General features: G+C 40.2%; 1 protein-coding gene across 1 annotated transcript in view; it reads right to left on the bottom strand.

Moving 5' to 3' along the window:
* The window catches only part of TRPM3 (transient receptor potential cation channel subfamily M member 3), a 297,803-nt gene that overhangs the window by 174,095 nt on the left and 97,022 nt on the right, over window positions 1–26,686 (bottom strand). Inside the window, exon 7 of the mRNA XM_005897493.2 lies at window positions 20,610–20,733. Within this exon, the coding sequence (XP_005897555.1) occupies window positions 20,610–20,733 (124 nt within the window). The remainder of the gene's footprint in view (window positions 1–20,609; window positions 20,734–26,686) is intronic.

The raw sequence follows: 26,686 nt of genomic DNA, 5'->3' as shown, positions 1-26,686 counted from the left end.
TTGGCTGAAAGGACACTGGGCAGGGGACCTCTGCTGGAGCCAGACTTGGAAGAGTTGATAACACTTTCTGTATTTCTTCTCTGCCGGAACGGAGGCTGAATGGGGACAGATACTGCTGTATCCCTAGTCGCTAGAATAGCGCTTGGCATGTGGCAAGCATTCAACAGAGGTTTGAGGAATGAATGACTGCAAAAGTAGTCTGTTGAAAAAACTATTGCAGGTAACGAACAGATTGCCTTTCCCCGAAGGAGACCTTGAGTGGAACATGAACTTAGAATGTATATTCTAAGCTGAAGGCATCCAATGGATGCCATGAGTGGTTCTTGAGTACATTCTGGACTTCTGATCAGTGCTTATAATTTGTTGGCATGTGTAATGATTTGGCTTTAAAAAGACATGCATTTCCTACTTAGTCTTCTGCAGTGAGCTTCAGTTGCAAATGCCGATGTTTATTTGTATTTGATGTATGCTGTGCTGGCATCTGCTCTGCTTCCCACCCTTCTATGTGCCCATGCCAACAGGGTGTCTTGGAGTTGACTGGCATGTTACAAGGTTAAGAAAGTCTCTCTGTGCTCTGTCATATCCTATTGGGGATGAGAGCTACAAAGTATTCCTAATCAGGAAGAGTGACAGAATCAACCCACGAGGTGATAAAACAGCTGTAACGGAGACGGAGAACTTCTAAAGACCAGTGAAAGAGGAAGACGAAGAGCTTATGGCTCATGGATGGCAGAAAGCTGAGGTCTGGTTAGGAATCGAGTTGCTGAGAAACATTTTGTCTTAGGCAGAGTTGGGTCATGGGCATTTAAAGCTATGAGTAGGTGAGTGACAGTCCCAGCAATCTCAAAATTTATCTATGTCAGGATAGGGGTACTCACCTCCAACACTCTGACTCATTTTTTGTCTGTGGTAGAACTTGCAAGTTGGTTCTTGTGAGCCCTAAGTCTTGGGGATGCACGTGAGGGTGTTATCTGGACCCTGTACTCTTTCCTCAGAGAACTCAGCCCTCCCAGGGGCATACACTGCATTGAGGCTCTAGAAATGTAAGTATTAAAAGAGGAGATTTCCATGATTACCATGGAAAGGAGCTTGCCATTCAACATGGCTTTCTGACTTCATGATTTCTATAAGGTTCTATCTGAGTCAGGGATTATTTCCCTGTGTTTCTTGCCAATGAATGTGCATGTTTTTGCCAATGTTAAGTGGGGACATGGAGAGAAGGAATGAACAAATAAAAGGAGAAGAAGAAAGATAAATGAGAAGCATTGTTGTTTAGTTCTTTGGAAAGATTATTTGTCCTCTCCAACATTCCTGTTTAAAAGAGCACAAGCTTTGGAATTAGACACACCTGTGTTTGAATCCTGGCTGTTTCAGTTATGATCTTGGCTTAGGCAAGAATACTAATTTACCAAACCTTAATTTCTTAATTTGTAAAATAGAGAAATAACATCTATCACATAGGAGTGTTTTGAGTCTTAAATGAAATATGAGCAAAGTGTCAATAGCATAGCGTCTGAAATAGAGCCCACCCTAAAGAGTAGTTATAAAAAAGAGTAGGGGGAGAAGACACAGCATCAGACATGGCAGACATAGGCTTTGTTTGCTATTCAGCAAATATTTAAATTGAGCATCTACTTTGTATTTAGAAATGTGTGACATGCTAGGCAAGACAGATATGCTTTTGTAGAGGCTAAAGGTGCAGATAAACAAAAATATGTGCAAATATAAATAAATGAGAGGATTGTCAAGTGTGGTAAATGCTCCTGCTGCTGCTGCTAAGTCGCTTCAGTCGTGTCCGACTCTGCGACCCCATAGATGGCAGCCCACCAGGCTCCCGCATCCCTGGGATTTTCCAGGCAAGAACACTGGAGTGGGTTGCCATTTCCTTCTCCAATGCATGAAAGTGAAAAGTGAAAGTGAAGTTGCTCAGTTGTGTCTGACTCTCAGCGACCCCATTGACTGCAGCCTACCAGGCTCCTCCGCCCATGGGATTTTCCAGGCAAGATACTGGAGTGGGTGCCATTGCCTTTTCTGGTGGTAAATGCTACTAGGGAACAAATAATGGAATGAAAAGGGGGCACTGCGTTGTTGTGTTTTCATTTTCATTCGTTTCTATGCAAATTTTGATTTCTTTTTTGATTTCTTCTGTGATTTGTTGGTTATTCAGCAGCGTGTTGTTCAGCCTCCATATGTTGGAATTTTTAATAGTTTTTCTCCTGTAATTGAGATCTAATCTTACTGCATTGTGGTCAGAAAAGATGCTTGGAATGATTTCAATTTTTTTTGAATTTACCAAGGCTAGATTTATGGCACAGGATGTGATCTATCCTGGAGAAGGTTCCATGTGCACTTGAGAAAAAGGTGAAATTCATTGTTTTGGGATGAAATGTCCTATAGATATCAGTTAGGTCTAACTGGTCTATTGTATCATTTAAAGTTTGTGTTTCCTTGTTAATTTTCTGTTTAGTTGATCTATCCATAGGTGTGAGTGGGGTATTAAAGTCTCCCACTATTACTGTGTTATCGTTAATTTCTCCTTTCATACTTGTTAGTATTTGTCTTACATATTGAGGTGCTCCTATGTTGGGTGCATATATATTTATAATTGTTATATCTTCTTCTTGGATTGATCCTTTGATCATTATATAGTGACCCTCTTTGTCTCTTTTCACAGCCTTTGTTCATCGCAGCACTGTTTATAATAGCCAGGACATGGAAGCAACCTAGATGTCCATCAGCAGATGAATGGATAAGAAAGCTGTGGTATATATACACAATGGAGTATTACTCAGCCATTAAAAAGAATACATTTGAATCAGTTCTAATGAGGTGGATGAAACTGGAGCCTATTATACAGAGTGAAGTAATCCAGAAAGAAAAACACCATACTAACAGTATACTAATGCATATATATGGAATTTAGAAAGATGGTAACAATAACCCTGTATACGAGACAGCAAAAGAGACACTGATGTATAGAACAGTCTTTTGGACTCTGTGGGAGAGGAAGAGGGTGGGATGATTTGGGAGAATGGCATTGAAATATGTATAATATCATATATGATACGAGTCGCCAGTCCACTGGATGCTTGGGGCTGGTGCACTGGGATGACCCAGAGGGATGGTATGGGGAGGGAGGAGGGAGGAGGGCTCAGGATGGGGAACACATGTATACCTGTGGCACAACATTGTAAAGTTAAATAAAATTAAATTAAAAAAAAAGGGGGGCACTGCTTTTATAGGGTGGTCAGGGAAGGCTTCCTGGAGGAGGTGATGTTCAAGCTGTAAATGAAGAATAAGAGCCAGCAACATGAAGGCTGGAAGGAAAGGTTTCAGACAAATGGAAGATATAAGCAAATGTCTAAGACCAAAAAAGCCTCAGGGGTGTTTGAGGTGAAAGAAGACCAGAGTGACTGAGATGAGAGACCAGAGCTAGAGCAAGAAAAACAGGGTGAACACTGGTAATCATTCCTTGGGAAAATCTCTCTTGAGAGTTGGCCGCCTCCCACCCCTAAATACTATATTGTAAGAGATTTCTCCCTTTGGTTATCATTCTGTTCTCTACAATTATGGAAACAAAATGATGCCATTTGGCTGTAGTACAGGTTTATCTAGGTGTTTGAATTATTAGCATTTGACTGTGTCTTAGTGTTGTTAGATGAAAGAATGGTGGGTTTTTGTGAATGTTCTGCCTTCTCACAACAACCAAAACTGTCCCCAATGATAGAAGTCCTCCAGCCCATTTCCTGGGGAAGCCTGGCAAACGAGATTCACCATTCAAGACTTTGCATTCATGTATAATAGCACCTGCTGGGACCTCTGTTGGAATTTGTTTTTCCTGTGACCCAGATCCCTTTGGAGGTCAACATGCTGCCTGAAAAACTCAAACTCCATTTCTTGGATCCTAAGTCAGCTTGCCTCCACCCAGAGGGATGAGAGATGTAGCGCTCCTCCCCTGGGTGCAGACTGCCCTTCCTCCCACTTGCAACTTTATTTCACTCAGATCTGGAGAGTCTATGTCCCCTTCAAAACTAGGGCAGTAGACTTTGAACAGGTGATGACAGTAAGGCAGAAGTGATTGGAGGAGGCCGTTCAGGCCACTTACTAGCTGAGTGGCCTCCAGTCACTCCAAGAACCCTTTTAATCTGTAAAAATAGGGATGGCATTATTTGCCTCTTGGTATTGTAGCGAAGATAAAATTACAAAAAGCAACTGGCAAGCTAGTGTGACCCCATAGGACGGCAGCCCACCAGACTCCCCCATTCCTGGGATTCTCTAGGCAAGAACACTGGAGTGGGTTGCCATTTCCTTCTCCAATGCATGAAAGTGAAAAGTGAAAGTGAAGTCACTCAGTTGTGTCCAACACTTCGCGACCCCATGGACTACAGCCCATGGGATTTTCCAGGCAAGTGGTTTGCCGTTGCCATTGCCAGGGATGGATTATTCCTTTTTTTCTTTCCTCCTCTACTTCCTCCCTTTCTTCCCTTTCCTCCATGACTCAGTGATACCTTCAGCCTCTTACCTGTCTTTTATCGTTGCATGGCTTATCACTGGCATGTGTAGAGAGCCCATAATGTGGTGTGAGACCCCAACAGTCATTCTCACCACTGTTGTAAGTCATGGCCAAGTGTTTGGAGGAGGGTGGAGGAGGATGTGATCACAACATTTAAAATCAAGTCAGTAGGAGCCAATTTTACTTAATAATGCTCTTTCTCCGCCCAGTGCCACCAGGTGTGTTCTCATTGGATCATGATACTTCATTTGCTGGTATCTTTGGAAAATAATGTATTTCATATAAGTGGATTTTTAATTTATTTCACAGAAAAATGAGTCCATCTCCTTGTGGAAAATTATGCTAAACCTTCTCTAAGCCCAAAGGCACAGAAGGAAATAGAACACGTAAGTGATAATGGTGCAGAAGAAAGCATTGTCTTATATGATAAAGTCCCACTTGGAGAGCTTTTTAACATTTTTCACACTCAGGAAATACTCCAGAACTGAGTGAGGGATCCAGGTGTGGGGTCTAGGCATCAGCAGTTTTTAAAGCTCCCCAGGTGATTCTAATGTGCAGCCAAGGCTGAGAATCACTACTAAGCGGTTTCTTAATACTCTAAGCCTCTATGCTTCTGTGAATTATATGTCTATGTTTCTACGAATTAAAAAGAAGGAGAAGAAGTAGGGGAAGGAAACTACAGTTATGTGGCTGCCACAGGCAAATGCTAAGGCCCACAAGCATAGGGAAGGTTGAAGTGTAAGTCACATCACTATGGAATGAAGATGACAGACCAGTTCCAGAATAAGGGCTGAGCACTGGCCCCACGGTTGATAGCCATGTGCCAATAACAAACATTGGAAGTGGACAAATGGGCAGAGAATAAAGAAAACACAAATGCCAAGTGAGAATGAAAAAGAAAGGGAATATTATTTAATGGAAAGGAGACTGGTGGATACAATATTTAAATTCTTTTTGAGGGATAAGATGGTCAAGTAAAAACCCAAAACTAAATGACAGAGATAATAGAGCAGCAGTGATCTTTGTGCAGTTTGTCTTCTCTGATTGGGGTAATTTCCTCAGGTCAAGTTTTGGGTTTGGTGAAACTTGGGAAAATGATATATTGAGCAACATGTGATCAACACCAGGCTAATGGCCCTGCCTGAAACTTTGGAATTTGATGAATGTATTCATTTACCGAGCCTCACATCTAATAAGAAGAAGCATAAATACAAATATAGAAGGAAGTGTGAGCAAATGAGTTCAAATGATAGAAGGTATTTTATACACATTGATTAGCACGGAAAAGAAAGTAGAAAGTATCTGGTTTCAGACACCTGGTTTACGGTAACTTATGTATATAAATAGCCTCTCTAATTTCTTCCTATTTATTTTCCCCTCAACCCTCTACTCTCCTCTTCCCTCCTGCAAACACTGTAGGTCAAAAACACAATAAAACTTACAGGTTTGTGTAAAATTGTGTAATCAGAGGTGGAGGAAGTGTCTTACACTGTTGGTGGGAATATAAATTGGTACAGCCACTACGGAAAACAGTATGGAGGTTGCCCTCAAAAGCTAAAAATGGAGTTGCCATTTGATCTAGCAATCCCACTCCTGGGCGTATATCCTGACAAAACTATAGTGAGAAAAGATACATGCATCCCTATGTTCATGGGAGCACTATTCTCAATAGCCAAGACACGGAAACAACCTAAGTATCCACTGACAGAAAAATGGATAAAGAAGATGTGGTTCACATATACACAATGGAATATTACTCAGCCATAACAAGAATGAAATAATGTCATTTGCAGCAACACAGATGGACCCATAGATTATCCTATTAAACAAAGTAAGTCAGATTCAAGAGGGAGGGGGATACGTATTAGTCAGTTCAGTTCAGTGGCTCAGTCATGTCCGACTCTTTGTGACCCCATGGACTGCAGCACACCAGGCCTCCCTGTCCATCACTAACTCTCATAGTTTACTCAAACTCATGTCCGTTGAGTCAGTGATGCCATACAACCATCTCATCCTCTGTCGTCCCCTTCGCCTCCTGCCCTCAATCTTTCCCAGCATCAGGGTCTTTTCAAATGAGTCAGTTCTTCGCAGCAGGTGGCCAAAGTATTGGAGCTTCAGCTTCAGCATCAGTCCTTCCAATGAATATTCAGGACTGATTTCCTTTAGGATGGACTGGTTAGATCTCCTTGCTGTCCAAGGAACTCTCAAGAGTCTTCTCCAATACCACAGTTCAAAAGCATCAATTCTTTGGGCTCAGCTTTCTTTATAGTCCAACTCTCACATCCATACATGATTACTGGAAAAACCATAGCCTTGACTTGATAGACCTTTGTTGGCAAAGTCATGTCTCTGCTTTTTAATATGCTGTCTAGGTTGGTCATAACTTTTCTTCCAAGGAGCAAGCATCTTTTAATTTCATGGCTGCAGTCACCATCTGTAGTGATTTTGGAGCCCAAAAAATAAAGCCTCTCACTGTTTTCACTGTTTCCCCATCTATTTCCCATGAAGTGATGGGACCAGATGCCATGATATTAGTTTTCTGAATGTTGAGCTTTAAGCCAACCTTTTCACTCTCCTCTTTCACTTTCATCAAGAGGCTCTTTAGTTCCTCTTCACTTTCTGCCATAAGGGTGGTGTTGTCTGCATATCTGAGGTTATTGATATTTCTCCCGGAAATCTTGATTCCAGCTTGTGCTTCTTCCAGCCCAGCGTTTCTCATGATGTACTCTGCATATAAGTTAAATAAGCAGGATGACAATATAGAGCCTTGACGTGCTCCTTTCCCTATTTGGAACCAGTCTGTTGTTCCAAGTCCAGTTCTAACTGTTGCTTCCTGACCTGCATACAGGTTTCTCAAGAGGCAGGTCAGGTGGTCTGGTATTCCCATATCTTTCAGAATTTTCCAGAGTTTGTTGTGGTCCACACAGTCAAAGGCTTTGGCACAGTCAATAAAGCAGAAGTAGATGTTCTTCAGGAACTCTCTTGCTTTTTTGATGACCCAATGGATGTTGGCAATTTGATCTTTGGTTCCTCTGCCTTTTCTAAATCTAGTTTGAACATCTGGAAGTTCATGGTTCATGTACTGTTGAAGCCTGGCTTGGAGAATTTTGAGCATTACTTTACTAGCATGTGAGATGAGTGCAATTGTGCGGTAGTTTGAGCATTCTTTGGCATTGCCTTTCTTTGGGATTGGAATGAAAACTGACCTTTTCTAGTCCTATGGCCACTGCTGAGTTTTCCAAATTTGCTGGCATATTGAGTGCAGCACTTTCACAGCATCATCTTTTAGGATTTGAAATAGCTCAACTGGAATTCCATCACCTCTACTAGCTTTGTTCATAGCGATGCTTCCTAAGGCCCACTTGACCTTGCATTCTAGGATGTCTGGCTCTAGGTGAGTGATCACACCATCATGATTATCTGGGTCATGAAGATCTTTTTTGTATTGATCTTTTTTGTACAGTTTTGTATAGACATATGTATACCTATGGCTAATTCATGTTGCTGTATAGCAGAAACCAACACAATATTGTAAAGAAATTATCTTTCAATTAAAAACAAATTAAAAAGTCAGAAAGACAAATACTATATGATGTCACTTTATGTGGAATCTAAAATTTGACACAAATGAACATAGCTATGAAACAGAAACTTACTCAGACATAGAGAACAAACAGACTTGTGGTTTCCAAAGAGGAGGTTGGGTGGGGATGGAAAAGTGGGAGTTTGGAATTGGCAGATGCAAACTACTATACATTGGCTGGATAAACAACAAGCACCTACTATACAGTACAGGGAACTAAATTCAATATTGTGATAAACCATAATGGAAAAGAATATGAAAAAGTATATATATTTGAATAACTGAGTCACTCTGCTGTACAGCAGAAATTAACACACTGGAAATCAACTATGCTGTGCCTATTCACGTCCGATTCTTTGTGACCCCATGGACTGTAGCCCATCAGGCTCCTCTGTTCGTGGGATTCTCCAGGCAAGAATACTGTAGTGCGTTGCCATGCCTCCTGCAGGGGATCTTCCCAACCCAAGGACTGCACCCAGGTCTCCCACATTGCAGGCAGATTCTTTACCGTCTGAGCTACCAGGGAAGCTCGTTTATCAATTATACTTTAACTAAATTAAAAGAAAGAACTATGGAATAAAAGAAGAGGAGGAAGGGAATAAGCTGGGAAACACTGTCTATTTTGAAGAAGTAATTTTCAAACTTTAGTTAACTTTAGTTGACTGAAGTATTACTGGGAAAGGGTTGGAGAACTAAGATGAATTTAAAACAGAGAAAAGGTAGCTACGTCATGTTCAGCATGCCTTTTCTCCGGGTCTTTCCACATCATGAAGATGCTGTAGGGAGCAGAGTTTGGAAATGATTTGAATATGAGAGTTGACATTAGAAGATTTCCAAAAAAGACTCAACATCCTACCTTTTCATTGTCCTTCCTGCCTGTATTTCCCTCTTTATTTGTTTTACTACCTTAAAGTCCCCTAATCAATTATTCCTTTGGTTCAGTAAGTTTCCGCTGTTGGAAGCTCAAGCAAGTTACAGAGGTCAAAGAGCTTTCAGTCCTGCTGCTGGGACTTCAGATTTCCAGATAAGATGCTGTGCAGGCAGGACGTGGAATTATAGGAGGTGGGGGATGGGTAACACTGGAGGAAGATGATGAGGATGTCCCAAAGAAGGGAATGACAATCTTTTCCTTCCTTCCTACAACACTTTGTGGTTTCCTGTTCTTAGCCTTTTTATAACAAACCAGAGTTTTGCTAAATTATTTACACTGCTATATCAGAAAATGGATTCTGGAATGTAAATAGATCCTTGGATCACAGTCCATTTATAAGTGGATATCTTCCTAAAATGCATGATTGACTATTTAGCATGGAAGAGGTTATCTCTACAAAACTCATATTGAAAAATGTGGAAGTTCACACATTTAAAAATTGCTCAGAGTTTAAATGTTTATCTAAATGGGATATCTCTGAGGAACCAGAAGGAATGTGAGGCAAAGTTTATGATTCCCATGATTATAATTTGGTTGCTGCCATGGAGAGGCCTCTAATATAGTGGTTCTTAACTCTGGAGTTAGTCATACCTTGGGGAATCTGAGAATTGAATGCATTCTTTCCATGAAATGCATACACACACAGAATCTTATGTACATTTTCAGAGGATTCACAGAACTCCCTAGAGACTTCTAGTTGTTCTTGGACACTAGGCTGATTTGTTGCTCTATTGAATTCAGGGAAAACACTAGTCCATGTATTCCCATTTAGAATAGAAAAATTCCTGTTTGGGAATAGGCTGAAGGGTAGGAGTGAACTCTGTCCCACTGCTTATAGGACCCAGTGCATTTAACTTTGAGAGAGGATTCAAGAGCTTGCACAAAATGCAGAAAGATGTATTAGGCACAGTCTTTTCTCTCAAAGAAAATTAGATATGGTGACTAGAGTAATAAGGGACAAAAGTAGTAGTACTGTTCACTGTTGACCAGAAAAGTAGACTAGATCTGGATCACAGAGGATCTTGAACGCTAGGTTAAGAAACTGAAAATTAATTTTGAAAACCAGTATGTTTCAACCTACAGTCATTCTTGTACAATTTTCATCTTTCTGCCATTATTTATATCTTAATATGACAATTAGATCTTTTTTCAAACTGATACTCCTTTAAAACTTTTATTTTTTAAGGCTTAATATCTGTGGTTTTGTGTTTTATTATAATCATTTCTAATACATATGTAAATAAAAACATACCTTTTAAAATAATAAAATGAATTTGCATTCTACCTGAAATTATCTCATATGCAATTGGTAGTGGGTTTTCTTCACTTTGGAAAACATTGAAGAGTGAGATATGGGTTTCTGAGTAGATGGGAAGTCATAAGAGATGTTCTTTAAAAGGATTCATTGAGCAGTTGAGTGTTAGTTGGAATGGAGAGACTGGTGGCAGTGAGACCAAGCAGATACCAAAGATCTAGGAGAAAATGGTGAGACACTGGACCAGGGAGGCTAGGGAAAATAAAGAGTGGAAGTAAGATGAACAGTCTTTCTAGAGTTGGAACTCAAACCAATTGTCAAGTAAATTATTTAGTAAGTCAGCTCTTAAAGGAAATAAAATAATACAACGTGTTTATTTCTGTACATTATTTATATTTTAATTATTGCATTATTTTATTTTTCTTAGTAAAAGAAAATACTTGCTATATTTCCCCACTTCCTTACTCAATTAGTATTTTTAAATGAATATGGTTGAAAGAGGCATTAAAATTCTATGCATTTTTGTTGATTATGAGAAAGAATCTGAGACCTGGATTATAAGGTTAAAACTCCAATGGCTATTTTCTGTATACTTCTGTAATCTTCCTCAATTTGTTTAATTTTTCTAACTAACTGAAAAAAAAGATGTAATTCTTGTCCCATTTACTTTGCAGCTCAAATAACACAAGGAGTGCAACAGACCTTTTTCTATTATAAGGCATTATACGTCATGCATCATTTGATGAAAGGTGTTCTTCTCATTATTATTGGTTGTCTTATAAAGAAATTGTGTAAGTGAAATTTCATTCAAATTTCTTTTTTATTTCAATGAATATGCTATGAGAATATAGGAGAGTTGATCTTTAATTTGGGGTTCCTAGTTAGCCTGATTAAAATATTATGCTGGAAAAGAATAATTTCAGTATGCCTTGATGAAGAAATTTCAAGTGATTTGGACACTGTGCTTACATTTTCCCTACAGGACTATAATGCCTACTGTATAGGGGTAGAGGGCATTCCAGGAATATCAATAATGTATTCTTTTCTTTCCAGGACTCTAAAAATCTAGTAAATATTTGCTCTGATTATTATAGAAATGAAAGAGTAAATGAGCTCCTATTTTATTTTTTTAATTGATTAATTTATTTTAATTGGAGAATAATACCATATTGTGATGATTTTTGCCATACATCAACATGAATCCAGTACTTTGGCCACCTCATGTGAAGAGTTGACTCACTGGAAAAAACTCTGATGCTGGGAGGGATTGGGGGCAGGAGGAGAAGGGGACAACAGAGGATGAGATGGCTGGATGGCATCACCGACTCGACGGATGTGGGTTTGGGTGAACTCCGGGTGTTGGTGATGGACAGGGAGGCCTGGCGTGCTGCGATTCATGGGGTCACAAAGAGTCAGACATGACTGAGCGACTGAACTGAATTGAACTGAACTGAACATGAATCAGCCGTAAGTATACATAAAATCATTTTAAACTTGGTCATACCTGATATTTAGAACATGGAATCAGCTGAAACATTGGGGAAAGAGCTGAGAACTTGCAGAAAGATGCTCTTGGTTCAAGTCTTGGGGTTACCTCTAATAAGCTACCTGATGTTGGGCTTATACTTAAATCTTTGAGTCTTGGTTTCCCTAGGAAATACTAAAACTGACCTTAGCAAGGTTGACTGCAGTATCAAATAAGATGACAAGAAAATCATCTTTGTTAAAGTGTTATATAGACATCATCATTAGTGTTACAGTAAAAGTATTTATTTAATGCTCACTGTGTTCTTTGCATATATTAACTCATTTAACCCTTATAATTAACCCCATAACATAAATACTATCATTATCTCAACTTCCTGGAAGAGAAAACTAACTAATCTAAACACTAAATAACTTGCCTATTGCTACATATTAAATGACAGATGTAGGATTTGAAGTCAGACGCATTGACTCCAAAGCCTTCATCATCCTTATTCCTAAGATAAGGATATTCTAATCACCTAAAGAGCTTCAGAACTTCCAAAAATTACCCACTGTGTTTTAAGAACTAATATGGAAACATTTTTAATGGAGTAATACTTCCCCTACATCCCCTTTCCACCATCTCATATATGTGCTGTGCTGTGTTTAGTCGCTCAGTTGTGTCCGGCCTTAAATTATGTTATGCGTGTGCATGCTAAGTCTTTTCAGTTGTGTCCAATTCTTTGCTACACTATGGACTGTAGCCCTCCAGGGTCCTCTCTCCATGGGATTCTCCAGGCAAGAATACTGGAGTGGACTGCCATGCCTTCCTCCAGGTATCTTCCCGACCCAGGGATTGAACCCGCATCTTTTAATCTCCTGCATTGGCAGGTGGGTTCTTTACCATTAGCGCCACCTGAGAAACTTAAATTATGTTATAGGGAGAGTTAAATGAACTTAAAAGGATCTAGGTACAATTCAGCATTGATCTCAAAGAGCATTTCTATTTCTTCCCATGTACTATGTTCAGTTCAGTTTAGTTCAGTCGCTCAGTCGTGTCTGACTCTTTGCAACCCCATGAATTGCAGCACGCCAGACCTCCCTGTCCATCACCAACTCCCGGAGTTCACTGAAACTCACATCCATCGAGTCAGTGATGCCATCCAGCCATCTTATCCTCTGTCGTCCCCTTCTCCTCCTGCCCCCAATCCTTCCTATGTTAGATAGAACTATTTTCTAACCTTGATACATGACTCTATGACTTTTAGCCATTTGGCTTAAAAATACCTTTTTCAGCTCTGAGAAATTTTTTCCTTTGTGGCCATAGGAAATCTGCTGCACTTGTTTGGGCACTGATGTCAAACAAGGAAGACACAGGCTCACTCCTTTCCTACCAAGGAGGACTTTACCTATATGGTTCCTCTTGTCTATACTCTCTGTCTGTGAAGATGAGCAGGAAGGGAGATGAACATGAAGATGGATGACAAGTGACTCAAGTTAAACTGTGCCCCAAAGACAATTATAACCAGGACTAGAGAAAAAACAAAGATAAGAGTAGGTATCTACATGTATACTCTAACTTGCATCTGTAGTGACTCATAGACAGAATTTGAATATAGGTTTTTCTGTTTTGAGAGCTTGTTCCTCATAACCACCATACTGAGATACCTCCCCTAGGTCCAGTAATTTACGCAATTGGCCCCAAATCAAATGTACATCCATAAACCAATCTATGAAAACTTAAGGATACAAGACACTGTATTAGTAAAGATTTTAGGGCAATTTGTGGATTCTAAATATGTACCTCTCTGCCTTAATGTATATTCATCTGAATTCATTCATTCACTCACACCCATTAAACAAAGGTTTATTGGGATCCAATAAGCACAGTTAGGGATAGTGAATGCAGGGGAAACAGAATAACAAATTAGAGACTCTGCTCTTAACAGCTTACATGGAAAGCTGGATATATATTTTTATATATATAAATAACTTAAAAGTACAAATAAATGCCACAAGAGAGTTACAAATAAAGGTGTGAGGTATCTTCTAGGTGTGTGTGTGTGTGCACGCGCATGTGTGCATGTATGTGCATATATGTGCATGAGTTTGGCAACTGGCTATGGCTAAAGAGAGGGCTCTACACTTGAACAAATTCAAGGAAGTAGGACATTAAAAAAGGACTGCAAGAAAATTAGCTTGGTTAGTATGAGGGGTCTGTAAAAAAGTGGTGAAATATAAAACTGGCACTATAAGCAACACATTATACTCCATATTCAAAGGACTGATGGAACTGGTTCTATCCTCCAGCAAGAGTGTCTAGCAATACTATACAGCTGCTGCTGCTGCTGCTGCTAAGTCACTTCAGTCGTGTCCAATTCTGTGCGACCCCATAGACAGAAGCCCACCAGGCTTTCCCGTCCCTGGGATTCTCCAGGCAAGAACACTGGAGTGGGGTGCCACTGCCTTCTCTGTACTATACAGCAGGGGTCAACAAACAGTAATTTGAGGGTCAAATTTGGCCCCTGGTCTGTTTTCCTATAGCCAATAAACTTAGAATGGTTCTTATATTTTAAAGGTTTGTTTAAAATCAAATAAACAAACAGAAAAATATGTGACAGACCTGTTTGGGGCACACAAAACCTAACCTACTTACCATCTGCCTCTTTACAGAAGTTTGTAAATCCCTGCAGTGTATAAAATGGATTGATGGGGGGATACTGGGTTAGGGGGAACCAGGTTAATAGGGCACAGCAATAGGTTAAGAAAGGAAGAGTGAGGCAATGTTTGAAAGCATGGACTCTGGAAATGAAGGAGCCTGGAGGAAGACAAGGCTCGATATGTACGCATTTGGGAGTTGTCTCAAAATAACTGAAGTCAGAATAATAAATGAAAGGGGAAACGGCCAAGAACTGGTCTTTGATAAATCTCTTTTTATAGTATGAGGAGGAAGAAGAGGAGCTAGCAATAGAAAGATTAATGAACTGTAAGAGAAATGGCAAGGAATCAGAAAAAGAATCTAAAGTCTAACATCACTGACTTCTCAGGTGGGAGAGGGAAGAGGAGTTGACAGCATCAAATGCTACAGAGAAGTTACTGAAAAGGACACAAACTTGATGACCTAATATCTTTGCTTCAATTTATTCCATTAGCACATTTTCTATGTCCTTGGCTTTTCCTTGCCTGAAGGTGCTCTACCCAAGTGAGAATATGATGCTATTGAGATGCTACACCTTCAGCTGCTGGGACATAATAGTGATCCTATTCCTTAAATTTAGCTTCTCAGGTTGTTTCTGTCCATCATCTTCCAAATAAAGGTAGATACCAGGGCCCCTCCAATTCTCCCCAAACTACCTCTTTTCTATATCTCTAGACATCCTTGGAAGATTCTTGACTAATGTCTTAAAAAATCAGTTTATTTTCAGTCCTATACATCTTGAATTGATGGACTGGATAAACATAATAGTCTAGTTGCAACATTTACTTCCAGATTTTATAATCATTATTTGGAAATAAGACCAAGCTATAAGAAAGAAGGAACTTCATGTTGCCATACCATAAACATTCTGAAATGCATTACAAAACACCCTGAGAAGCAGTCAGAGTAACATGTAAGAGGTTTAGAACAATGATTGTAGAGAACAGGAGAGGGTGTCCACTGACTGCTACTGCTGCTGCTGCTAAGTCGCTTCATTCGTGTCGACTCTGTGCGTCCCCATAGACGGCCACCCACCAGGCTCCCCCGTCCCTGGGATTCTCCAGGCAAGAATACTGGAGTGGATTGCCATTTCCTTCAATGCATGCAAGTGAAAAGTGAAAGTGAAGTCACTCAGTCATGTCTGACTGTTAGCGACCCCATGGACTGCAGCCTACTAGGCTCCTCCATCCATGGAATTTTCCAGGCAAGAGTATTGGAGTGGGCGCCATTGCCTTCTCTGATCCACTGACTAGAGATGAATAAAGAGATTGCTCACTATGACCGAAGACCTAACTGAATTACAAACAATGACTCAGCTTTGGGAGTGACTGTTTGGACTATCAACTAGGAATAGGACACAGAAAACTACACTTTAAAACATACTTTTATGTGGATGAAAGTATATTTCATGTGGATGATCTCAGGAATTTGGTATTAGACTAGTGAATTATGGAGAAGCTTGGCATTCAAATTTGATATGAAGTGATGGTTGGAGGGGGGGAAAGATTCTTGTACTTGGGGGTGGGACTTGGATTTTAGAGCAGCATCAATTTTGAGTGGAGACATGATTTGTCAGGTGTGACTGGGAAGTGGTGGTATTACAGGGAAGAGCCAATTGTGCCTCCAAGTTGGGTCTGTTTCTTTTATTTCAGAACCTTTGCTTCACATAGCTTTTGTTCACTAAAAGGATGCTGTACAGACACAAAGATCGGCCTCGGGAACCCTGCATCTCTGCCTGAATGTTAAACCAAAATGCCTTTGTTCTGGATCCTGTCCATGAGTGGATAGGAAGGAAGAAATTAACACATCCCCTCCCTATGGCTGGACATTTCAGGAGATATTTGCTAGATTAATGGCCTTTTTGCTTTACTTCCTCTTTTCCCCTCATCTCTGTTTTATAAAAGAACCTGACATCCAGACCCTGATAATATGGTTATTTTGAGACATTAGTGTGCCATCTTCTCAGTCTGCTGCTTCCCAAATAAAGTTGTATTCCTTGCCCCAACACCTCATCTGTAGACTTATTGGCCTGTTGTGCTGCAGGCAAAGCAAGCTTAGACTTGGTAACAGTGGCAAAGTGAATAGCACTGGTCCCTAGGAGGTCCAGCAGCTGGGAAAGGAAGATAGCAAATTAGAGGAGCCATCAGTGTGGAAATGAAAGATTGTAAAAAAGGAGCCAGGCAGCTGCTATCCTCCACCATGACTTGTTTAGGGGCACACATATCATAGGGCTTACATTGCTGAGTCTATCAATACTCCATCACAACAAAGTGTTTGTAGAAAATGTACTGCCCAGGCTAAGGCTGGTGGGTTGGCAGTGAGGATGTGGGGGAAGCTTCTGCAGGAGTTCAGAGGGCAGGTGGGAGCTCCGAGAGGCAGCAGCAGAGGGAGGGAGCTGGCACTGTCCTCTGGAACTAAAAGCTCTGTGCTTTCTATACATGTAATCAGCCTCAGAGTGTGCTAAGCCACTGGGGCCCTCTTTTCCTGTCCTAATGTTCTTTATGACCACATCCCTTTGGAGAAGAAGGAAGTGGAGGACCGTTGACCCCTTACATTTGACCCCAAATTACTATGTTGCTGTGGAAAGTTTTTATTGCTTTTATTTTAATATTTTTTCCTAGATAACAGTGATGGGATTTAGCTCATGGGTTGGTTTCTAGAAGGATATATCTTCTCAGAAGATGACAGGATCTGAGGTGTTTGGACCCAAGTTTGGAAATAAGCAGAGTAGAAGTGATTTTTTTTTCAGGAACAATATGAAGTGTGTAGGAAGTACTCATACAAAGGGCCCAACAAGGCATATTTTCCATGAGGCCACATAGCCCAGAGGCCTGATTTGACAAGCTAAATATGCATCTGTAGTGCAGGTCTTTATGACACTGTAAATAGGATGCTGGGATGAGAAAGACGTAAGAACAGCTCTAGAACCAAATCCTTAAGTTGAACTTGGAAATGAATGGTTAGACTGACTTCAGGATATGACATCCCACTTCATTCATAAAGGGAATCAAAAGAAATTTGAAGAGGAACCTTCCTACACTAGTTGGTGGGAATGTAAACTGGTATAGCCACTATGGAGAACAGCAAGGAGGTTCCTTAAAAGACTAAAAATAGAGCTACTATATGATTCAGCAATCCCACTCCTGGGCATATACCCAGAAAAGACAAAAATACTAATTCAAAAAGAAACATGCACCCTAGTGTTCACAGCAGCATTATTTACAATATTCATGACATGGAAGCAACCTAAGTGTCCACTGAGGGATGAATGGTTAAAGATGTGGTACAAATATACAGCAGAATATTACTCAGCCATAGAAAGAATGAAATGATGCCATCAGCAATGTGAACGGACCTAGAGATGATCATAGTCAGCAAAGTAAGTCAGAAAGAGAAAGACAAATACTATGTGCTAGCACTTACATGTGGAATCTAAAATATGATATAAAGGAACTTATTTATAAAACAGAAATGGACTCACAGATAGAAAACAAACTTATGGTTACCAAAGAGGAAAGGGGAGGAGGGATAACAGGGATCAACAGATACACACTACTATATATAAAATAAACAACAAGGACCTACTGTATAGCACAAGGAACTATATTCAATATCTTGTAGCAAACTATAATGGGAAAGAATCTGAAAATTCTTTATACATATGTATACAAGATATATATATATATACATTATATATATAAAAATGAATCATTTTGCTGTACACCTGAAATACTAGAAATCAACTATACTTCAACTTTTAAAAAGTTGCAAGGAAACTCTGTACCGAATACTAGATGGATTAAATATCTAATCCAGGAGTAAAAACACAAGGGAAGTCCCATAAAAACTTTAGACCACCTAAATAAGAAAAAAAGAAAACAAAAGCAACTTGAAAGATGCTTGCTGTTGTGTGATGAGGAGGAGATACCTGGGCTCTGCAGCAGGAGAGCCCTGGCGTGGCTTGTCCTGGTTGTGCACACATCCCCACAACTCTTCAGCCTCTGTTCCCTCCCCTACTTCCTTCAAAAGGAGAAAAATCATGCCGAGCTCCTCCCACCTCCTTTCTAAAGCATCTAGTACTATCCATACACGCAGTCCTTCAAAATGGAAATTAATTACACTTATGATTTTAAAAATCCTAATTTCTGCCCAGATGTGGATGGAGATCAGGACAACTTACTGCTTGTTAAGATCACATGTCCTTAGTCTAGAGCTAGGGATACCTCATATTTCTTACAATGAATATGTCACCATAAAATACAGTTGACATTTCAGCAGAGACCACGATTAAGCAACAAGACAATTACCAAACAAAGAATCCCAGGGAACAGTCCTATAAAATACCCAGAAAAGTACATCCAGCCTCATTTGGTTTTATGATTTCCAACTAGTTCTTAGAATTTTGAGCCTGACTGCCTTTCTAGGAAACTTGGAGGACTGCTGAAATGCAGGGTTCTGGTAAGCTTTCATAGTCACTGACCTTAGCACTGTAAAATCATTAATAGTCAGGAGAAAATCCCTTCTGTAGCAGACAGAAGCTCAGAGTTTCATGCCCCTCTTAAAAGTGGAGGAAACACAGACTAATAGCTTGTGAGATAACTGCCTCCAAGATGGGAGGATGGCAGTAGCACTTTCAGGATTGATAGAGGCTCTCCTGGGATGCTGGCAGTCATGATTCTGAACCTGATCTCCATGCGGGCTTCTGTATATGGGGCAGCCAGACTACTTAGGTCAGGTACTCAAGAATTAGAGGTACTGTCCCATTCTCCTCACCTCACTCCTTTCATGCTAAACCTAGAAGCTGCTGAAAGGCTTTTCACAAGGGCTATGTGATGCTTTCTGGAGTTTGGTCTTGTTTATTTGAGTCAGATTTTTTTTTTCTAAATATTTAGTTCTTTAAATTGAGAAATCACCTCCTTCCCTCCTTCCTGGCAGCCTCAGTGAGCACCACTGTGTGCCAGCCACTGTTGCATACATAGGGACACTGTTGTGAACAAGATGGTTCCAGCCCAGGTCTGGGGAGCCTGTAGTCTACTGGGGAACTGGATGCAGGCAGCTCACTCCAGTTCCTCTCACATGCCCTGCCTCACAGCTGATCCTTTTAGGGTCTGGCCCTGGTGCCCCTCTGGAGGAGCAGTGCACCCTCATGTCTGCAGGGATAACCATTCTAGGATGCTCAGCAGGCTTGAGATTGTCCCAGCCTGAGTGAGAACACTGCTCAGGGGTGAACCGCTCCTCTACCTCCTCATCAGCGGGTAGGCTCCCATGGCCTTTGAGAATAATCTCATCTCACTGAGGCCCGCCACGAATAGACCTTGAGTGGATGATGCACTACCTTCGTTTCAACGAGACAATTTCTGAATAAAAATACTTACCACAGAGATGAAATACCATTGGTTTTCAGTCTAGTTCCTGATTTACTCATCAGGTGACTTGGAGTTTTCTCATCTAGAAGGTGAGAGTAACGGCTGTACCTCTCACACTGGGACAGTTGCTAAGATCACATGAGTTAATACGTGGAATGATCTGGCACTCTGCCTGGCACATAGCAAGGGCTCCTTCAGTGTTAACTCCTGCTATTTCTGCTCACCCTAACTGAAGGTCCCTGTGATGGCACATTTCTAAGACATTTTCCTGAGATGTGAGAAATGCTTCTTCAGTAGCTATGAAGGGCACTTTCGAAATTATAGAAATTTCCAAACTTCCTTGAGTACATTTCTTCATTTTCTACCTATACACATGAACAGATTAACCTGTACCCTGAGCCACTAAGATCGATGATACTAAGATACTAAGCACATCAGTAATTCACAACTCACAAGCCAAGTGAAACCCTAAACCTAAGAGGATCAGTGGAAGCATTCTCTGGGAGGAAACCCATGTTCTCTCCTCACCTCATTGCACTGAGGCAATCAGAGCATTTGGGCGAGCTTCAGTAGCAAAAGATGCTAGAACCCTGTGCCCACACTTCATTAAATCCGGCCAGAAAACACAATGTCTCAGCTATTGAGGGGAGGAAGCTACAGGAGCCAGTGGAGCCTGAGGATGGTTGTGAGCTTGGCTGGAAAGGAGAAACAATTGATGTGTGGTTCAAGAAAATGGTTAAACAGAGAGAAGGGGTATGGGGAGGTCTCTGCCACTCACAGACACACTGTTACCTACCAGTTCTTTCTTCTTCATGCACTCCATGAGGATGATGAAGAGGTGCTGAGCTTGGGTTCGAGTATATGTGAAAGTCTTCTGGATGGTTACCAATAGCTGGTCCCTCAAAGATTCATTTATAAGTCTGTAGTGAAAAAACATGTTGAAAATGAGTTAACTCAGATCCTATCTAGTACATATTTTTGACAAGTATAGAATACAAGAAAACGTTTATTTTAGATAGGAGCTTTTTCTTCCAGTATTTTTTTCCCACAGCAGTTATTCTGTGATAATCTTTTTTAGAAAGTACATTTAAAAATAAATCCATTTTTAAATCTCAGTACTTAAATGAGTAAAGTAAGAAGATAGATTTGGTAACTTTTAGTCCATTCTAAAGGAGATCAGCCCTGGGACTTCTTTGGAAGGAATGATGCTAAAGCTGAAACTCCAGTAATTTGGCCACCTCATGCGAAGAGTTGACTCATTGGAAAAGACTCTGATGCTGGGAGGGATTGGGGGCAGGAGGAGAAGGGGACGACAGAGGATGAGATGGCTGGATGGCATCACTGACTGGAAGGATGTGAGTCTGAGTGAACTCTGGGAGTTGGTGATGGACAGGGAGGCCTGGCGTGCTGCGATTCATGGGGTCGCAAAGAGTCGGACACGACTGAGCGACTGAACTGAACTGAACTGATGGTTCTCCCTTTTTTTTCTTTTATATGGCATATATCTAATGCCCTCTTGCTCAAGTGCTGTTATCAAAAAATACCTTCAATTAATCCTTTGCATCTTGGTAAAAACTTACTATATTACTTATTTGAAGGAGATTTAAATTTCAACTTCATGTCCAACTGTGGAAAGAAAAAATTTATCTCAATGAGGGATTTTTGAATATCAATGAATGAGGAGAAATAGGACTTAAGTTTCCTCTAAAATCATACCATGGAGATAGTAGCTGATCTGGTTCACAATTCAGGTCCTTTTACTGTGTTGTTTGCCAACAAAAGCCTGATCATATTGACTACTTTATTAAAAGATAGTTTTTGTATTATAGAAGAGTGAATTAAAGCAAGGAAGGTGCATCATTATCAGTCAAAGCTCAATTATCTCTTGAATATGGAACAATCACAACTAATTTTAACTCTTTTATCAATAGACTGGTGAGAATGGGCTACCTCCACCAGGCATCAAATAGCTGGAATGAAAATCCACTTTATATTGATAGATACTATTCCAAATCAGGAAGATAAAACTGCTCCTAAGGACTAGGGACAAAATTATCATAATTTGGCTATCTTTTACAATTGACAAACCACCTTCACACAAGAAGTACCAACTCCTAGATAAAATAGCATACTATAATTATTATCTCATTTGGTACCTACAAAAAACTTGATAGGCAAGAGATTTGTCCAACTCAAGAGGGAAGAACAATGTAGCCAGAAAAAGCCAGTTACTTAAGACCATTAGAAAAACAAGTGCAAAACCAGAACCAGAACCCAGTTCTTCTGATTCCTTGTCTAGTGCTCTTTCTACTCCACCATCCTGCCTCATATGACACCGAGTGCAATGCAAGTGTACTTGTACACCTCTTGGTGTACACCTCTCTTCATCACGGTGGATTACGCAGGAAATTATGATATCACTGACCTGCTGTGTCCCTGGATTGAAGATTCACTTAGACTCACTAGGCTGGATACTATGGTGGCCCTACTTTGAGGTGAGTGCATTCCCAATGACAGATTTATTCCAAGGACCCTGGAATGTCACTCAGCTCAATGGAGGATTGTGTTACCCCTTTTGCCCCACAGGAAGATTTATATCATGAACATACACATTTAGAAAAAGAGAATGACCCAGATAAAGTTGAAAAATGATACCAAATCCTCACAATATTACCGAATTATTCCATAGGACTCCATAGCTTTAGGTGTAGACCAGTTTGAAGCCATTCATTCATTCGTTCATATTCACTCGACAATTGCTTCAGTTCAGTTCAGTAGCTCATTTGTGTCCACCTCTTTGCGATGCCATGAATCGCAGCACACCAGGCCTCCCTGTCCATCACCAACTCCCAGAGTTCACTCAGACTCACGTCCATCGAGTCAGTGATGCCATCCAGCCATCTCATCCTCTGTTGTCCCCTTCTCCTCCTGCCCCCAATCCTTCCCAGCATCAGAATCTTTTCCAATGAGTCAACTCTTCTTCGCATGAGGTGCCCAAATAACTGGAGTTTCAGCTTTAGCATCATTCCTTCCAAAGAAATCCCAGGGCTGATCTCCTTCAGAATGGACTGGTTGGATTTCCTTGTAGTCCAAGGGACTCTCAAGAGTCTTCTCCAACACCACAGTTCAAAAGCATCAATTCTTCGGCACTCAGCTTTCTTCACAGTCCACCTCTCACATCCATACATGACCACTGGAAAAACCATAGCCTTGACTAGATGAACCTTTGTTGGCAAAGTAATGTCTCTGCTTTTGAATATGCTATCTAGGTTGGTCATAACTTTTCTTCCAAGGAGTAAGCGTCTTTTAATTTCATGGCTGCAGTCACCATCTGCAGTGATTTTGGAGCCCCCCAAAATAAAGTCTGACACTGTTTCCCCATCTATTTCCCATGAAGTGATGGGACCAGATGCCATGATCTTCGTTTTAGTGGTATCTATTTAGTGCCAGACATTGTGATGAATGCTAAAGCTACAGAGATAAATGAGATATACACACTCATAACCAATTGATTTTCTGGAAGAGTCAAGACATGATATATACCCGGGCATATGTCTACTTGACAGGTAACCTGTGTGGGTGAGTCTAGAGATTTTTGCAATATAAAGTGTACATAAATGTTACACATGATTAACAACAGAAGAGACTCTTCTGATTAGCCACTTGATAGATCCAACCATTCATCTGCAGGTGTTTAATTCTGACAACAACCCAAAATCTGTTTTCTATTGCTAACCGTTTGTAATGAAATCCCAGTTCCCTGAGGTCATTAACTTTTGAAGGATCTGTCTGTCACTGGTATGTAGTTTGTCACTTAATAAAAACTGAGAAATGATGTGCAACTTAGTGGACTGTGGGCTTCAGTGGTTAGGAGAGCTAAAGACACTAAGCATCTTATACTTTCTAGTCCAATTTCACACCTGACTAAAATTGTGGCTTTGGTTAAATCATTTAGCAACAGAACCCATGGAATTCTACCTCTAGAAGTACAAGAATTCACCAGATTGGTGTTTTCCAAAGCATAGGATAATTGTCATTGTTGGAGCAGAGGTGGATTTAGGTGAAACAAAGGTGATATGATCCTTTCAAAGCAATAAGTTATACTCAGTAAACATTAAATAACTGCCATTCCTGGTTAACTTCTTTTTCTATCCTCTGACTGCATCAAGGGGAAAATTTCATTTCTGATGCTTCTTTGCCTATAACAGCTCACAAACACTTGCAAATCCCCCCTTTTGGCAGAGAAATAACAGGTTTTCGATCGCACATTCTTTGCAGAGAGTTTAATAACACTGTATTTAAAAAGATACTGTATGACAGCTTGACATGTTCATAGTGCGTGGTTTATGACTCAATGGGTTTCACTGAGATAATCTCATTTAATCTTCAAAACAGTATGCGAGAAAGGAAGGTGTCAATTCGTTTCCAGAGGAGAAGACTGTGGTCCTAAGAGGTTAGATGACATGTACAAAGTCACAGAGCTTGATGATTGCTGTGCTTTGGTTGGGTCTATTTTTCCTTCCATGGTATTGCTTTTCCTCACTGAAATCTATAAATGTCTTTCACTTTCCTAATCATCTGCACTGGAGGTAGAAATTTGAGTGTATTTGTTGTAGGAAATTGCTTTTCTTTGGTTTGACATAGAGAATATCTGAAGGAAATCAGACAAGATTGGAGAAGACAAGGGGGAACTGGTAAATGTGGACAGTGGCAAAGTGCATTTATTGTAATACCTTGAAGATGACATTTGCTTCTAATTGTCCACAAATATTTTTTATGCTGACATAGATGTCTTCCATTTGGCACAAATTCTTACTCGGTCTCTCTACTGCACCCTTCTTATTTTGTGACTACCTCCTTATGATATTGGGAGGCCTACTTTCTTGAAAATATTACTTTCTTAGCTCTTTGCAATTTTTTTCCCTGTACAACATTGGAATAATTTAAAAATCTTGACTACTATATTTAATCATGAGCAAAAATAGAAATAGCCCATTTTAGATTTCTTTTTATGGCACTAGAATGGTGATTGAAATTTTTTTTGACACCAAAACATGGTCAATTATTATATAAAATTTTAGTTCTAGAACTGGGTCTTTGACAAAATCTTGACTATTTATGGAAACTGTTGATTTGTGGCTCCATATGTACCAGTGCTATTTTTGGTAAACCTCAAATTAGAAGGTTTTCTGATTTAGGAAGTGCAGTCATTGAAGTGAGGAAAATCTCTACACTCTGGCATTTGTGTCTCCATTTAAATGCTGTACTTGTGATCTGCAGCTTTGCAGATGAGTCACAGGGTTATTTGAAATAGGTCAGTGTTTACTCAAAGCTCAAAGTAACCAATAAAACTTCCCACAGTTTGTTATTAGTATTCTGTTCAAATGCTGGCAATTTAACCCACATGGACATATTTTTCTCAGAATGAATTTAATTACCTGCAATATCAGAGTTTTGTTCCTAGATTTAAAAATTGGAAAATGCATTTAGAATTCAATGGGACTCGATAACTAGGCTTAGGCTAATGGCTTTCAGGGAAGGAGACCTTCTTATGCCCCCACAGACACTCTGATAACTTATTCAGATACAATATGAGAAAATTTTACTTGTATCAAGAATGATTGTTAATAATATCACAATTTGATACTTACAAAATATCATTTCTCATGGAATCTAAAAAAAAGAAATTTTATTATTTGCTTAAAGTGAAAGTGAATTACTAAATTCAACATTTAAGAGCACAAAAAGTTTACATCTTGTCTAAGGTCACAGAGACTAGTATTTTTCTTTTCTTCTTTACCAAAAATTATCATTCCCAAATGGGTGGGGTCACAGGTAACAGCATGATTCTTCTTAAAGAAGAGGACAGCATCATGAATAAAAGCATCATGGTCACCAGGGGCAGGTTGCCTGGATTTCAACTGTCACTTGCTAGCTGTGTGATCTTGTGCAAATTACTTAGTATTTCCATGTCATATTTTTTGTATATGTAAAATAGGGATTATAATAGTACTTATCTCATAGACTTATGAATATTAAATGGATTAATCTTTGCAAAATGCTTACCAAAGTGCCTGATACACAGCAAGTCTTATGTGAGCATTTGCTATTATTAAAGCACAGTCCTCCACAGACTTCCCTGGAGGACCAATGGTTAGGATTCCATGCTTCCACTGCAGAGGGCCTGGGGTCAATCCCTAGGTGAGGAACTAAGATCCCGAATGCCACATAGCATGGTCAAAAAAAAAAAAAAACAAGCACAATTCTACAGTGCTCCTTGGGAGAGTCACTGACCAGTTCCTCTTGTCAAGAAGCACAACCAGGGGCTGGGGTCTCTGTGTGTTATACATGGCTCTCTCCTGTCAAAAGGGCTCCACACACCTTCGGAGAGGTCAGAGATCACCATTCTTTCTTACATTTGAGGTAGAGATACTTAGATTTGGAGGCTTAATTATAATGGAAGCTTGCAAACACCCCATGCAGGCATCTAAACATCCATTCAATTCACTGAATAAACAATATTGGTGCTTCCTATGTGAAATGCACTAAGGCTAGGGGCAGAGAAATGAATACTATTTAGTCCTGCTGCTGCTAAGTTGCTTCAGTCGTGTCCAACTCTGTGCAATCCCAGAGACAGCAGCCCACCAGGCTTCCCCGTCCCCGGGATTCTCCAGGCAAGAACACTGGAGTGGGTTGCCATTTCCTTCTCCAATGCATGAAAGTGAAAAGTGAAAGTGAAGTCACTCAGTCGTGTCCGACTCTAGCGACCCCATGGACTGCAGCCTACCAGGGTCCTCCGTCCATGGGATTTTCTAGGCAAAAGTACTGGAGTAGGGTGCTATTGCCTTCTCCACTATTTAGTCCTAGCTACAA

This window comes from Bos mutus, chromosome 8, assembly GCF_027580195.1.
Source record: "Bos mutus isolate GX-2022 chromosome 8, NWIPB_WYAK_1.1, whole genome shotgun sequence".
Taxonomy (NCBI): domain Eukaryota; kingdom Metazoa; phylum Chordata; class Mammalia; order Artiodactyla; family Bovidae; genus Bos; species Bos mutus.
The sequence above is the reverse complement of the archived record's forward strand: the minus strand, read 5'-3'. Positions and strand labels throughout refer to the sequence as shown.